Raw genomic sequence first — 15003 nt, forward strand, 5'->3', positions numbered from 1 at the left:
GTCTTGGAAATATTTTCTCCCTATTTGTTATGTTGTTTTAATCCCTTAAATAGTAGTGTCTTTTGAAGAGTAAAGTTTTTAATTTTGAAGAAATCCAATTTTTTTTCCTTTTATGGATTGTGCTTTTGATATTGTATCTAGAGAATTTTTACTCAACCTGAAGTCACAAAGATCTGTGGTTTTCTTCCAGCAGTTGTGTTATTATGGTTCATATTGATCCATTTTGAGCTATTTTTTGGTTAATTTAAAAATTCCTGCTCCCTCATGCTTAGTGTGCATCTTGTAGTGCCAGGAAGTTCTGTGTTCTTGATCCACTAGCCACTTCCACCTGGCTTTGTGCACCAGCATCCCAGAGGGAGTTTTTCCATGTTCTGGACCCTTGTCTGATGGTATGCTACTTTGTTTTTTGGCTTGAGACATGATATATAGAGGGAGTTTTTAAGCAATTAAAACTAAAATAAGAAAGGATTTTTGTACCTTTACAAATTTTTCACCTTAATATCTTTAAAAGATTATCAGTTGATCAAAAAGATATTGTCGGGGGAGATCCAAGATGGCGGACTAGAGGGTGACTGCATCTCCATTCGCTCCAGAACCCAGGATTCAAGAAGGGGAGGCATTGAGAGACTCAGACTAAAATAGAGCCACGGGGTGAGTCTCCCCCACCTGGTGAAGCTCAGCCGGGCGGCAGGCCCAGATTCAGGCGGCTTATTAGAGTAGGGCAGGGCAGCTAGAGTCTTCTCCAGGCAGCCCTGGGCACTCCGGTGGTGGGCTCCTCCCACATGGCCAGCTTCTCGGAGCAGGCCCCCCAGTGAGAGCCTTTCCACACAAATCCAGCTCCAAGCCCTGGAACCAGTAGTGGGCTAGGGGCAGCTTTCTTCGGAAGCATTGCATTATCAAGTTACTACAAGACTTCAGGCTACTGAAGGTTGGGAGGTGATACACTGGAAATCTACAGGGACACTATAAGCTGGTAGAGGAAATCTGCAATATCACAGAGTCCCACTGACATCTGACTAATATGAGAAAACAAGGGAAGAAAATTTCCCAAACAAACCGAGATATTGTATCAATAAAACCCAATGACAGCACAACAGAAGAAATGTCAGAAAGGGAGTTCAGAATGTACATAATTAAAACAATCAGGGAAGCAAAAGAGGAGATGAAAGAGCAAATGCAGGCATTGAAGGAGGAGATGAAAGAGCAAATGCAGGCATTAAATGATCGCAGCAATCAACAGTTAAAAGGGCAAATATGGGAAGCAAGAGATCATTAAAATAAAGAGTTAGAGATACTGAAAAAAAACCAAACAGAAATCCTTGAAATGAAGGAAACAATAAACCAAGTTAAAAACTCCATAGAAAGCATAACCAGTAGGATAAAACACCTGGAAGACAGAACCTCAGATATTGAACACAAAATATTTAATCTTGAAAACAAAGTTGACCAAACAGAAAAGATGGTAAGAAACCATGAACAGAATCTACAAGAATTATGGGATATCATGAAAAGGCCAAATTTAAGAATTATTGGGATTGAGGAAGGCTTAGAGAAACAAATCAAAGGAATGAACAATCTATTCAATGAAATAATATCAGAAAATTTCCCAAATCTGAAGAATGAAATGGAAAACCAAGTACAAGAGGCTTATAGGACTCCAAATACACAAAATTACAACAGACCCACACCAAGGCACATTATTATGAAAATACCTAACATAAAAAATAAAGACAGAATTTTAAAGGCTGTGAGAGAAAAGAATCAAATTACATTCAGGGGGAAACCAATAAGAATATCAGCAGATTTTTCAATCCAGACCCTAAAAGCTAGAAGGGCCCAAAACAACATTTACCAAGCCCTGAAAGAAAATGGATGCCAACCAAGAATCTTATACCCAGCAAAACTTACTTTCAGATTTGACGATGAAATAAGATCCTTCCATGATAAACAAAAGCTAAAGGAATTTACAAAAAGAAAGCCGGCATTACAGAACATTCTCAGCAAAATATTCCATGAGGAAGAAATGAAAAACAATGATGCAAATCAGAAACAGGAGGAACTAGCCTAAAGGAATAGCCAAATAAAGGAGAAAATGAGTCAAATGACTGGGAATACAAATCATATCACAATAATAACCCTGAATGTTAATGGCCTGAACTCATCAATCAAAAGACATAGACTGGCAGATTGGATTAAAAAGAAAAATCCAACAATATGCTGCCTGCAAGAGACCCATCTCATAGAAAGAGATACCCATAGACTAAAGGTGAAAGGATGGGAAAAAACATACCATGCACACGGACACAGCAAAAAAGCTGTAGTATCCATCCTCATATCAGATAATGTGGACTTCAAGCCAAAACTAGTCATAAGAGATAAAGAAGGACATTACATACTGCTTAAGGGAAGCATAAATCAGCAAGACATAACAATCATAAATATCTATGCCCTGAACATTGGCTCATCCATGTACAAACAAACCCTTCTCAATTCCAGAAATCAAATAGACCATAACACAATAATACTAGGCGATTTTAACATACCTCTGTCACTGCTGGATAGATCTTCCAGACAAAAATTGAATAAAGAAACCATAGATCTCAATAACACAATCAACAATTTAGACTTAACTGACTTATATAGAATATACCATCCAACAAAGAACAAATACATTTTCTTCTCAGCAGCACATGGATCCTTCTCTAAAATAGACCATGTCTTATGCCTCAAAGTTACTGTTAGCAAATACAAGAAGATAGCGATACTACCTTGTACTCTATCAGATCATAATGGATTGAAATTAGAAATAAATGACAGAATAAAAAACAGAAACTTCTCCAATACCTGGAGATTAAATAATACACTATTATATGATAAATGGATAACAGAAGAATTATCAGGAGGGAAATAAAAAAATTCTTAGAAGTAAACGAGAACAAAGACACATCATATCAAAACCTCTGGAACACTATGAAAGAGTACTTAAAGAAGATTTATTTCATGGGACGCATTCAACGAAAGAAGTAGAAATCAGCAAATAAACGACTTAACACTACAGCTCAAAGCCCTAGAAAAAGATCAGACCAACACCAAAAGTAGTCGAAGACAGGAAATAGTTAAAATCAGCCGAAATCAACGAAATTGAAACAAAAGAAACAATCGGAAAAATTAACAAAATAAATAGTTGGTTCTTTGAAAAAATAAACAAAATTGATAAACCCTTAGCCACACTAACAAAGAGAAAGAGGGAGAAAACTCAAATTACTAAAATTCGGAATGAAAAAGGAAATATCACAACAGACACGATTGAAATACAAGATATAATTAGAAGCTATTTTGAAAATCTATACTCCAACAAAACAGAAAACCTCAAAGACATCAACAAGTTTCTAGAGACATATGAATTACCTAAACTGAACGAGGAGGACATACACAACTTAAATAAATGAATTGAAGCAATGAAATAGAAGAGGTCATCAAAAGCCTACCAACAGAAAAGTCCAGGACCAGATGAGTTCTCAGCCGAGTTCTACAAAACCTTTAAAGAAGAGCTCATTCCAATACTCCTCAAAGTATTCCATAAAATAGAAGAGGAGGGAACCCTCCTAAACTCATTCTATGAAGTCAATATCACACTGATACCTAAACCAGACAGAAACACATAGAGGAAAGAAAATTTCAGACCAATATCTTTAGTGAACATCGATGCAAAAATTCTCAACAAAATTTTAGCAAATCGCATACAAAAACATATTAAAAAGATAGTGCAACATGATCAAGTGGGTTTCATCACAGGGATGCAAGGTTGGTTCAACATCCGGAAATCAATAAATGTCATTCACCATATCAACAGACTAAAAGTTAAGAATCACATGATTATTTCAATAGATGCAGAAAAAGCATTCGATAAAATACAGCATCGCTTCATGCTCAAAACACTAGAAAAAATTGGGGTAGTGGGAACATTCCTCAACATTGTAAATGCCATCTACACTAAGCCCATGGCCAATATCATTCTAAATGGTGAAAAACTGAAAGCATTCCCCCTAAAAACTGGAACAAGGCAGGGATGCCCTCTTTCACCACTTCTATTCAACATTGCTCTTGAGACTCTAGCTAGAGCAATTAGACAAACCAAAGAAATTAAAGGGATACGAACTGAAAAGAAGAACTCAAACTATCCCTGTTCGCTGATGACATGATTATATATTTAGAGGAACCTGGAAATTCCACCAGAAAACTCTTAGAACTCATAAGTGAATTCAGTAAAGTAGCAGGTTACAAGATCAATGCTCATAAATCCAATGCATTTTTATACATAAATGATGAATCTTCAGAAAGAGAAATTAGGAAAACTACCCCTTTCACAATAGCCTCGAAAAAAATAAAATACTTGGGAATCAATCTCACAAAAGAGGTGAAAGACCTCTACAATGAGAACTACAGAACACTAAAGAAAGAAATTAAAGAAAACCTTACAAGATGGAAAGATCTCCCATGTTCTTGGATAGGCAGAATTAATATTGTCAAAATGGCCATACTACCAAAAGTGCTATACAGATTCAATTCAATTCCAATTAAAATCCCAATGATGTACCTTACAGAAATAGAGCAAGTAAATATGAAATTCATCTGGAGAAATACAAATCAAAACTACCATAAGATTCCATCTCACCCCAATTAGAATGGCAATTATAAGAACACAAGCAACAATAGGTGTTGGCGAGGATGTGGGTAAAAAGGTACACTCATACATTGCTGGTGGGGTTGCAAGTTAGTGCAGCCACTCTGGAAAGCAGTATGGAGATTCTTCAGAAAGCTTGGAATGGAACCACCATTGGACACAGCTATCCCACTCCTTGGCCTATACCCAAAGGACTTAAAATCCTTATACTACAGAGATACAGCCACATCAGTGTTCATAGCTGCTCAATTCACCATAGCCAGATTGTGGAACCAACCTAGATGCCCTTCAGTTGATGAATGGATAAAGAAACTGTGGCATATATATATATATATGGAATATTACTCTGCCATGAAGAATGATAAAATTAAGGCATTTGCAGGCAAATGGATGAAATTGGAGGATATCATGTTAAGTGAGATAAGCCAATCTCAAAAAACTAAAGGACGAATGATCTCGCTGATAAGCGGATGAGGACATATAATGTGGGGTGGGAGTGGTTAGCGTTAGGGTTAGGGTTAGAGATAAGGAGGGTGGTAAGAATGGAGGAAGGAAGGACTGTATAGAGGGAAAAGAGGGGTGGGAGGGCTGGGGGGAAGGGAAAAATAATAGAATGAATCCAACAACATTGCCCTGTGTAAATTTATGATTTTTAATTAAAAAAAAAGACATTGTCAAATGTGGTAGATCTCAAAATTGAAAATAAGAAACAAGTAGATTTTTAAAATTTTGATGAGTTTTAGTCCATTAAATTCAGGAAAGTAAAGTCAATAATACATTCTTTATTATAAATGAAATATTTAATTCTGTGAATTTAAATATACTCAATTTTTATTTTTTGAATATTTTTTTCAACTAGTTTAATATTCTGGAACTATTAACCTTTAGAGTTCATAAAAGCCATGTGTATAGAGGATACATGTTTTTCCTGTTACCTCAGACCTCCAGATACAAATAAGATACAAATTATCTTTTTTAAGATACAAATAAGAATTAGCCAAGCTAGGAGGAGAGGATTCCATGAAAATATAATGTAGATCAGTGGGGTAAATGAAGGTAGTAGCAGGAAGGAAGGAACAGTAGAATGAAATTGACCAAATTATGCTATGTGTGTGTGTGTGTGTGTGTGTGTGTGTGTGTTTATGTATATATATGTGTGTGTGTATACATATATATATAAATATATATATCACAGTGAATTTCACTTTTATGTCTATCTGTAAAGCACCAATTTTAAAAAGAACTATAAATAAATAGACGGAAGACCAGTAGTAGAGGAAAGGGAACAGGGGGAGGGAGAGCAGGAGGGACAGAGAAAGTACTGGGGACTGAATTGAGGCAAATCATATTTCATGCATGTGTGATTATATCAAAATGAACCCCAGTATTAGGTATAACTATAATGCACTAATTAAAATGTAATAAAAATAAAGAAAAAGTTAGCTAATAGAAGTTAAACTTTCATACAATCTAATTAATTAAATTTTATTTATTCATTCATTTATTTTTTAGTTATTCACATGAATCAAAAAGTGGCAACCAGTAGGCTAGTGAGACACATACAAGAGATGAGGGCCCAATGTTAGTTGTTACAGTAACAGAATAGCAGTTATTAAAGGTTGTTTCAGATTGCCTGTGGTTTTGTTCAGACTACTGAATTCTATACATTTAGCTGTCATATGTAAGTATATATCTAATATCCACAGAGATCTGGCTTGTATTAATCCTTGAGACACTGGCTCTATTTCATGGTGATTCATCTTTTGATATACATTTAATGGGTGAAATGTAATTCATATCTGATTTTTTTTTTTTTTTTCAGTGCTGGGGATCGAACTCAGGGCCTTGTGCTTGCAAGGCAAACACTCTACCGACTAAGCTATCTCCCCAGCCCTCGATATCTGATTTTAAAATACTGCACAAAACTTTTCATTGGCGAGATCTAAGTACTCTCTTTTCTTAACATATGCAATTTGATTAAAAGAAAAGTTCTCTTGCCTGAAACTTCCAATATATTTCTGTTTTGAAAGTACTTTTTTCGAGGTTAGATTCTATTTTAGAGGCACCATTTAGATGGAATTTTGATACCATGTCCATCCTGGGGGCATGAATGCTTTTATAGAATACTCAATCGTATATTTCCATCGAGAGACTTTTCTCAGTACACTTGACTGCAGTGTGAAAGTTTTAGCTGTTGACTGTTATAGTTCTGAGTAAATCTTAATTCCACCTCCTTGACAGTGACCTAAGTACTGTGTTAGAGAATTTATTGAGACCCCGAACCCCATACATATGATTGCCAGGAGAGAAACATACCATTCTGCATATTTGTAAAATGTTCTTGCAAAAATGTTTTGTGAACAATAATTTGACATTATTTTCACCTTTAAAATAAAAAAAAATATTTTACGTATGACAAAGATATTTGTACATATTATACAGGGTTTTGGGTTACCTCAATATACATCATTTTGACTCTTTTAGAAGAATTTTGAAAAGGTACGTACTTAAAGTACTTTTACCTTAACAACATCTTCCTTCTGTGACACTGCTTTGCTTCTGAAGGGTGTCCTTGCTTTTACTTTTAATAAAGTATACCCTTTTATCAAAAGTACTTTTTTATTTTTAAAATTGATCTTTTAAAAATAGACATTAAATATTCATTTATATACTCTAATTCATTGTTTTAAACTTTCAGGCTCAACTTTAAAGAAGCTTCTACACACTGGAAATTCTATTAAGGTATTTATTTTAGATGAAAATATAATGGGATTTTTTTCATTACTCTTAAGTTTATTATTGCCACAAAGTAAAAAAAGGCCATTTTGAAAATGAAAGATCTTTACAAACCACCTTATCAGTTTTCATTTTTAATTGAGAAATTATATGATGGATATTGTTTAGAAAGTTTTTTGTTCTTAACATTGTCACTTATTGTGAGGAATATTTTAAGTGATATTAGGAAAAAATGGCTTGGCTGTCAGAGTTTGGAGTTCTGAGTTCTAATTGTGCTTCTTTTGAGTACAGCTAAGGATCATGGTCAAAGTGGTGACTGCTCCAGTTTTTTCATCAGAAAAAGAAAGGGCATTTCCTCTCTAAGTTTCATTGCTAACAACTGATTCTGTCTACCTCAGCAATCTGGTTGTTAAAATTATAATGTCTCTGAATTAATTATGCTAATTTTGAGAACTACTGGTGGGGAAAGAGCAGCAGAGAAAACCTTACTCTTGAATATTTATCTTTTTGCAGTTGGTTGATCGTGTAATTTTGGTTAAAATTGGCTTGTTTTAAAATGAAAATGTCTTTTATAATGGCATTGACTATCTGATGCTGGGATAAGATGACCCTAAAACATGAGTGGCAGAAGGAAGTCAGCCTGGCATGAATTTTCACTTGTAGCTAATTAAGATATGTGCATGCCTATAATAAGCTAATACATTTTTGGTTGTATACAAGTTCAAACAATCACAGGTGCTTAAAACTTGATACATTAACCTTCTCTTACATGTTGAAAAACAGAAGCAAGCTGCTCCAAACCTCAATGTGGAGTCCACATTTGTCCCTTTTTTAAAATTATAGTTTAATACAGTTAACTATAGTTAACATGAAAAAATTGGAGACTTGTAGAATTTCACAGAAACTTTCCTTATGTTAAATATTATTTGATTTGGTGAATGCATCCTTTTTTGCCTGATGGATGAATAATATATATTCAACATTACCCTTCATTTTGCCTGCTAGGGGAGAGGAGGAATAGTGTGGATAGACATGGAGGTTTGAGCAGGTGGAGATCAGGGTATGTCTGGAAGTGTGCTGTGAATCCCCTCAGTTAATGTGGTAGCTCTCTTGCCAGTTGGGGAATCTGTCTTGGTGTATTTTGATTTCTCCTGGGAATTGGTGAATCTTTCTTGTGTGTGTGTGTGTGTGTGTGTGTGTGTCCATGTCCATGTCCTGTTCTCCACTTTTTGATTTTCCTGCAGAACCTCGTGTTTGGCTTGCAACACTCTTGATTTGGAGGGATCAGTCCCACCTTGAGTTAATTGAAAGATCAGGCAGCCACTCCAGTTGCCTGCATTTGGAGCTCATTACATCTTTCAAGTGATCTGACACATTTTCATTTTCATTTGCTTATTTATCTATCTTCTTTTATTGACATCATCTTTTGCAACCATTTAGGAACACAGAAAAGGAGGGATGTCTTTTTTAATTCTAGGAATATGATGAAGTTGGAAGTGTAGAGGAAGAAAAAGTATGCATCTACCTATCTTGATGTATTTTTTCTACCAGGGAATGCTGACCATTCAGAGAACAATGAAGAGGTTATAATAGAGTATAGATATGAGGGAGGGTAGCTGGAGAGCTTCCCTGTGTGATTGAGATAGGTCTTCAGTTTCATTTAGCTCCTAGGACTGATTTTTAGGAACTTTATGAATAGGTGCATTTAATAGTGACATTACAAAATTCTGTTTAAAGCACAAGGTAAATTTGGAGAAAGATTATCTTTGTCACTGAGTTTTTGGTGTGGACACTGTGGCCTTAAAGAATGAAATACTTAGAAAGAGGAAATAAATAGGAAATAAATCATGCTTAATGGGACCCAGAACCCCCTTTTGTACCTTACATATGTTAACTCACTTAATACTTATAACAGTCTTTTGTGGCAAAACTCTTATCATCCCTGTTTTACAGATGGGGAAACTAAGGCATAAAGAAGTAGTTTCCTACAGGTAACAGCTAGAAACTGGCAGAAGCTAAATTTGAACCCAAGCCCTCTAGCCCCAGAACCCAAGCTCTTAATCCTTGTGCTGTATTGTAGCATCCTTGCTTACTTGCCATTTAGTGAAGAACTTGGTGTAGTACTTTAACAGTGCCTTTAACTTCTAGTTTTTTTTTTAAGAATGATGCTACATTGGATGCATTTCTACAAATCCATGTAAGTGTTTCATTTTCATTGCTTTTAATTTTGTCTTTAGATAAGATGTGAAGGAATCAGGTTGTTTCTTTTGTGGCTTCAAGCACTGCAGACAAACTGTGCAGAAGAACAGGTGCTGATTTTTGCATGCCTCGTGCCTGGTTTCCCAGCGGTCTTATCATCTAAGGGGCCCTGTACACTGGAGACACTCATCAATCCTAGCCCTAGTGTAGCTGATGGTAAGCACTGTCAGTAAATTTTACACACTGAAATTACTCTGGCACTTAAATGAGGAATTCCTTGATTTTTCATTTTCTTTAGTAAAAATTCTGATGAGGTCTAAAGAGGAATTATTCCTTGTAATTCACAGTAGTTTCTTACAAACTTTGGAATCAAAAGACTTGGAGCCTATTTATATGAAATGATGCTAGGAGAAATTTACTGAAGTGGTGGAAACAGAAATGGAAGGGAGGCACAGATGTTGGCAGTAACAGGAAGTAGATGTACATCGTACATCTGGAGTGTTTTTGTATCTGCTAATGAAATTTAAATCTGCCTTCCAAAATCACCGTCTATTGTTGTCATCACTATTATTTCATTAGTGGACATTCATCTTAATTTTCCAGCTGCTTATTTTCATGTAGCATTTATAGAAGGACAGCAGTGGCCTCATTGGACCATTTGTGTCCTGTGAATTTTTGAGGAACTCAGGTATTAGGGCCATTGATTTATTACTCCATATCACTTTATTGCTTGATGACTAGCATGATTTCAGGCTGACCAAAGCAGAATTTGAAAGGGAAAGAATGGTGCAGTGGGAGAGGTGGCTCTGGGGACATCTGTACTGTTTCTAAGGCTTTCATCCACCTTGGCTTGGAGTTCAGTATATGCAGTTCCAATGACTGGGAAGATTTATTTAAATAGAGATCATTTTTTAAAACCCTAAACCCTATTTAAAATTTAACTTTGGTGAAAGAGCTGTCATTATTTTCTACCCTGCAGCAAAAATATTTCCAGAAGAAATCACTCCACTCCTGCCAGCCATATCAGGGGAGAAGATTGCTGAGGACCAAACCTGCTTTTTTCTTCAAATACTGTTGAAGTATATGGTTATTCAGGTCAGAGAAAAACTGTAGACATTTCAGTGCTGGGTTTATTCTCAGTAGGTAGGAAAATATATTCCTATTTTCTTTTTGTGTGTTTATTTTTTTCTTTTTCTTTCTTTTTCTTTTTTTTTTTTAGGTGATTTTATGTGATACTTCACTAAGCACTGACTAAGTACTATTGGTGTGTCACTTCAGCAAGATCCAGAATTTGTACTATTTTATGTGACTCTTCAATTTTTCCTTCATTATGTCTTTCCCACCCCTCATGTCTCTGCCAGCAAGACAGAATGAAGGAGGAGGCAGGCCCAGAGGCTGAACCCTGGGCCAGGAGTAGACAGAGTAGACTGGGAGATGTGCAGAAAAACAGATGCAATGAGCTCATACTGCTGTCAGCACAACCTGATTTACCTACCATGTTCCTTTTTTAAGATTTACCCATGTAATATAGAACTGCAATCATTAGCATATGATTTTAATACCTGATTTTAATACCTGTCACTTGGTCTATATTTCCAAAGATCTGGTTGTTTTTTCTCAGTGAACACTTTTCATGAGGTCCTCCTGGGCTTAGAACTAGGTTTGTTGAAGTAATCATCTTTGCCACATCCTCTTCCTTGCCTAACTTTCCTTTGCTGCCTACTGTTGCTTACCTTCTTCCCAGACCCCAGAGCAGGTTGGAGTCTAGTGATCCATGAAGAAGAAGGTCACTCTTCATAATTTGCTCTGCTCATTCTTTGAGGTGATTTGTCAGTGACTACCCCTTCTTCATGAGCTTCTCTCTTTGTGATGTTTTCTTCTGGCCTTTCTCCTCTTTTTTTTTTTTTTTTTTTCTCCTCCCCATTTCTTTCTAGTTTTCTTTAGGGAACTGCCCTCCCACCCCCGCCCCCACCCTGCCCTGCCCCCTGCTGTGCTTTAAGATTCAGCTCTTGGTTGCCCTTTCTGATTGTTCCAATCCTGAATCCCACCTCTACTCCCATTTCATTCAGCCAGCACCAGAAACACAGGACTTTTGAATCTTAAGAGCGTGATCAGGGTATTCTGTCATCTTCTGGAAGTTCTTCTGAAGGTGTGAACTCATGCCTCTTCTACACAGAACTCAAATGCTAACTGTTCAGAAGTATTTGAGCATCCTGTATGCCCTGGGAAATCAGCACAGGGTATCTAAAACTTGATATCTTGGAGGCCTAAGTTCTCATTGTAGATGTGTCACTAATGAGTTGTGCAACCTCAGATAAGTCACATAGTCCCCAGGACCAGAGGAGAATGACATAGATATAGGGTAGAGTTTGTCTGCCCACAGTGAAACCATTAATTGTGTGTGTCTGTACCTTTATCTTGCCTTCCCTCCTGTCTGTTGGGGTGACTCTTCAGAGCAGAGCTTCTGACAGTTTATGGGCAATGAACCCCTCTGCCCCAGAGGCAGCCAAAGTAATCATCCATTTACCTTAGACACTGCACAGATATTATCATTATCTAAGTGAGATTGTCATGAAGGGAATTGGGAAGCATTGCTTTGGTCTAACAAGTAATAAGAACCAGTGATAGGTCCTCCGTAAAGATCCCCTCTCTGCCATCTTTCCTTCAGTAGTATGGTGGTGACTGCACCTCTGTGTAAGTCTGCCCTCCAGGCTTCAGGTGCGGGGGTACTGCTACTTACTGGATTGTCTTTGAGTGCTCATGGTGTGTACTCACTGTACTGGGTTTTTAAGGTTCATAGTATTACCTCAACTCTGAGAAAACTTTAAACTAGCTAGACTGCCAGGCTTGATTTATCTTAGCATGTTAATTGCTTTTAAAAATAAGATAGTTCTTTCCAAGATTCCATGGATTTTTGCCTTTCATTATTGATTTTATGTTTAGGTAATATTGGATGAAGTCCTTATAAATGGCCTTTTTTGAGTTTAGGAAAAAGTACCAGATTATTTCTGACTAAATCTTTTAAAGGCACAAGAACTGTTTAATCATTACAAAGAACACATGGAAAAAAATTGGCATTATGAAGTAGAGCAAGTTTGAAAATGCATAATAACTATTTTTAAAAAATCTTATCATCTTTTGAACTGTGTTAAAATTTAATTTCATTACATAATTGTCAATATTATTTGTCATTTCTTTTAATTTACAAAAGGAATTTTAATCATAACAGCATTTCATTTTGCATATGTTAATTTGAAATGTAAATATACATATTTTCTTTTTCACATATTATCCAAAGGCTGCAAGCTTGGAGTGGAAGAATAAGGAGAATCAAGATACTGGTTTTAAATTTCTTTTTACGTTATTTCGAAAGTATTATCTTCCTCATTTATTTCCATCATTTACTAAGTTAACAAATATCTACAAACCTGTACTTGGTAAGTATTGTTTGACCTGTGTATAGGCAACATTCACAGAAAAGCTGTACAGTCTCTTTCATAAAGACCTTTTATTTTAAAGTAAAATAGTCACTTTATTCTTATATTAAGTGGTAACTTTATTGTGCAAAGATTAAAGTTTCCTAATAAGTGATTTTAATTATGTATTCCAAGATGTACTTCATCTCCCAGCAATAATACTCAAAAATAATGTAAAACATATCATAAACTGTCTCTCCATTTGGAGATAACCCACATTTTCCTTTGCTTATTCCTTGCTTTACCCCCAAAGCTTCTTACTCTCAAGATGGCTGACATTCTCTCTTGATTGTGTTTCTGACTTTACCTCAAGGGATATCTCTCCCTTCAAATAGCCTGCATTCTCCCTCAAATATGTGTTTTCCTAAATAAATCTGTATCTCTGAAAAAAAAAAAGTATCATGATATTTTTGGTATAAATTATATTTGCCATCTCTTACTGTAATAAGATTACATTTCCCTAAGTCTCGTCTTATGGGTGGTAGATTATGTTACCCTGGACTTTGCTTAGTGACCAGACAGGCCAGCCCAGAGCACAGAGCTGCCTGTAGTATGCCCCTTTATGCTGGATCTTTCATCTGGTTGATACCACTGACAGTTGCTTATGGAGAACAGATGTTTGAGTGATTAAACAAGCTAGGAACAGCTTATGGTAAACATAAGGCAATTTTTAATGTATCACCTAAAGTTTTCCTTCCATAAAAAATGAGGATTTGCAGGACGGATACATCCCTTAGAGTGGTGAAAGTGGGGGACAAATCTTCCTCTTATTATCTGAGGCAAAATTAGTTCAAATGAATAGTCAAGACAGCTTTGGAGGAGAAAAAGTCATAGGAACATTACTCCAACTGGGGGACATGAGCAGCTACTTCAGTTGTCTTTGCTATGCATGTTTATCTGTGTATGCATGTGCACACACTCAGGCAAAGGGAGAGTAGCTAAAGCTTGGTACATTTTGAAAGATACAGAAATACTGACTTTTAGGCATATTAAGGCTCTATTTGGTTAGCTATACACATGTGGATTTTTTTAATTTACTAATTTTCTATGTAGTTTTTATTCATAATACATTGTTAGTATTACTAGATTGAAAGTTATTTATTGAAAATATTTTTTCTACTTCATTCAGATACTCCAGGAGTACAAAAATTAGTTAAGATAGAGACTTGGACTTATGGGAAGTAATATATGTAATCTAGTACCATATAATTTTCATATTGATGATAGAATTTAGAGAATGAGAAATGGACCTTTTTGTTAATGAGATTAAATTAGGTATAACATATGAACAGATTCCTAGTATTGTAGTCCCATATAATTTCTCAAATTTGTTAACAAGAGCTGTTAGCTTAATTTTTCCATAGCTGTGTATAAATACAATAACAGTTGTATAAATACAATACAGTAACTGTATAAATACTGTATAAATACTGTATAAATACTGTATAATACTGTATAATACTGTATAAATACTGTATAAATACAGTTGTATAAATACAATAACAGTAACAATAACAGTTACCTCTTCTGGTCAGATTGCAAGACAATGAGTCTACCAAAAGGTTCTTCATCTCCATTCTTAGTTGCTCTTCAGACAACTAACCTAATCAAAACTGTGTTCTTTCTTTCTGCCAGACATCCCCCATTTGAGACCAAAGCCAGTGTACATTACTACAACTCGAGATAATGAAAACATTTACAGTACAAAAATTCCATACATGGCAGCTCGTGTGATTTTTATTAAGTGGCTTGTAACTTTCTTTTTGGAAAAAAAGTATCTAACTGCAACACAAAACACTAAAAATGGAGTTGATGTATTGCCGAAAATCATTCAGGTATGCCAATCAAAATACATATCCAAAGTAATTGATTATTAGAATTATTTTTTTTTGCAGGTTTTTGGATTAT

At 35.6% G+C, this 15003-nt stretch overlaps 1 protein-coding gene across 1 annotated transcript in view; it reads left to right on the top strand.

Moving 5' to 3' along the window:
* RALGAPA2 (Ral GTPase activating protein catalytic subunit alpha 2) overlaps window positions 1-15003 on the top strand; it is a 309855-nt gene that overhangs the window by 60131 nt on the left and 234721 nt on the right. The window contains 5 exon segments of the mRNA XM_079124240.1: window positions 7383-7426; window positions 9658-9835; window positions 10599-10714; window positions 12918-13056; window positions 14731-14930. Coding sequence (XP_078980366.1) covers window positions 7383-7426; window positions 9658-9835; window positions 10599-10714; window positions 12918-13056; window positions 14731-14930 — 677 coding nt within the window.

Source organism: Sciurus vulgaris (genome assembly GCF_902686455.1).
Source record: "Sciurus vulgaris genome assembly, chromosome: 2".
NCBI lineage: Eukaryota > Metazoa > Chordata > Mammalia > Rodentia > Sciuridae > Sciurus > Sciurus vulgaris.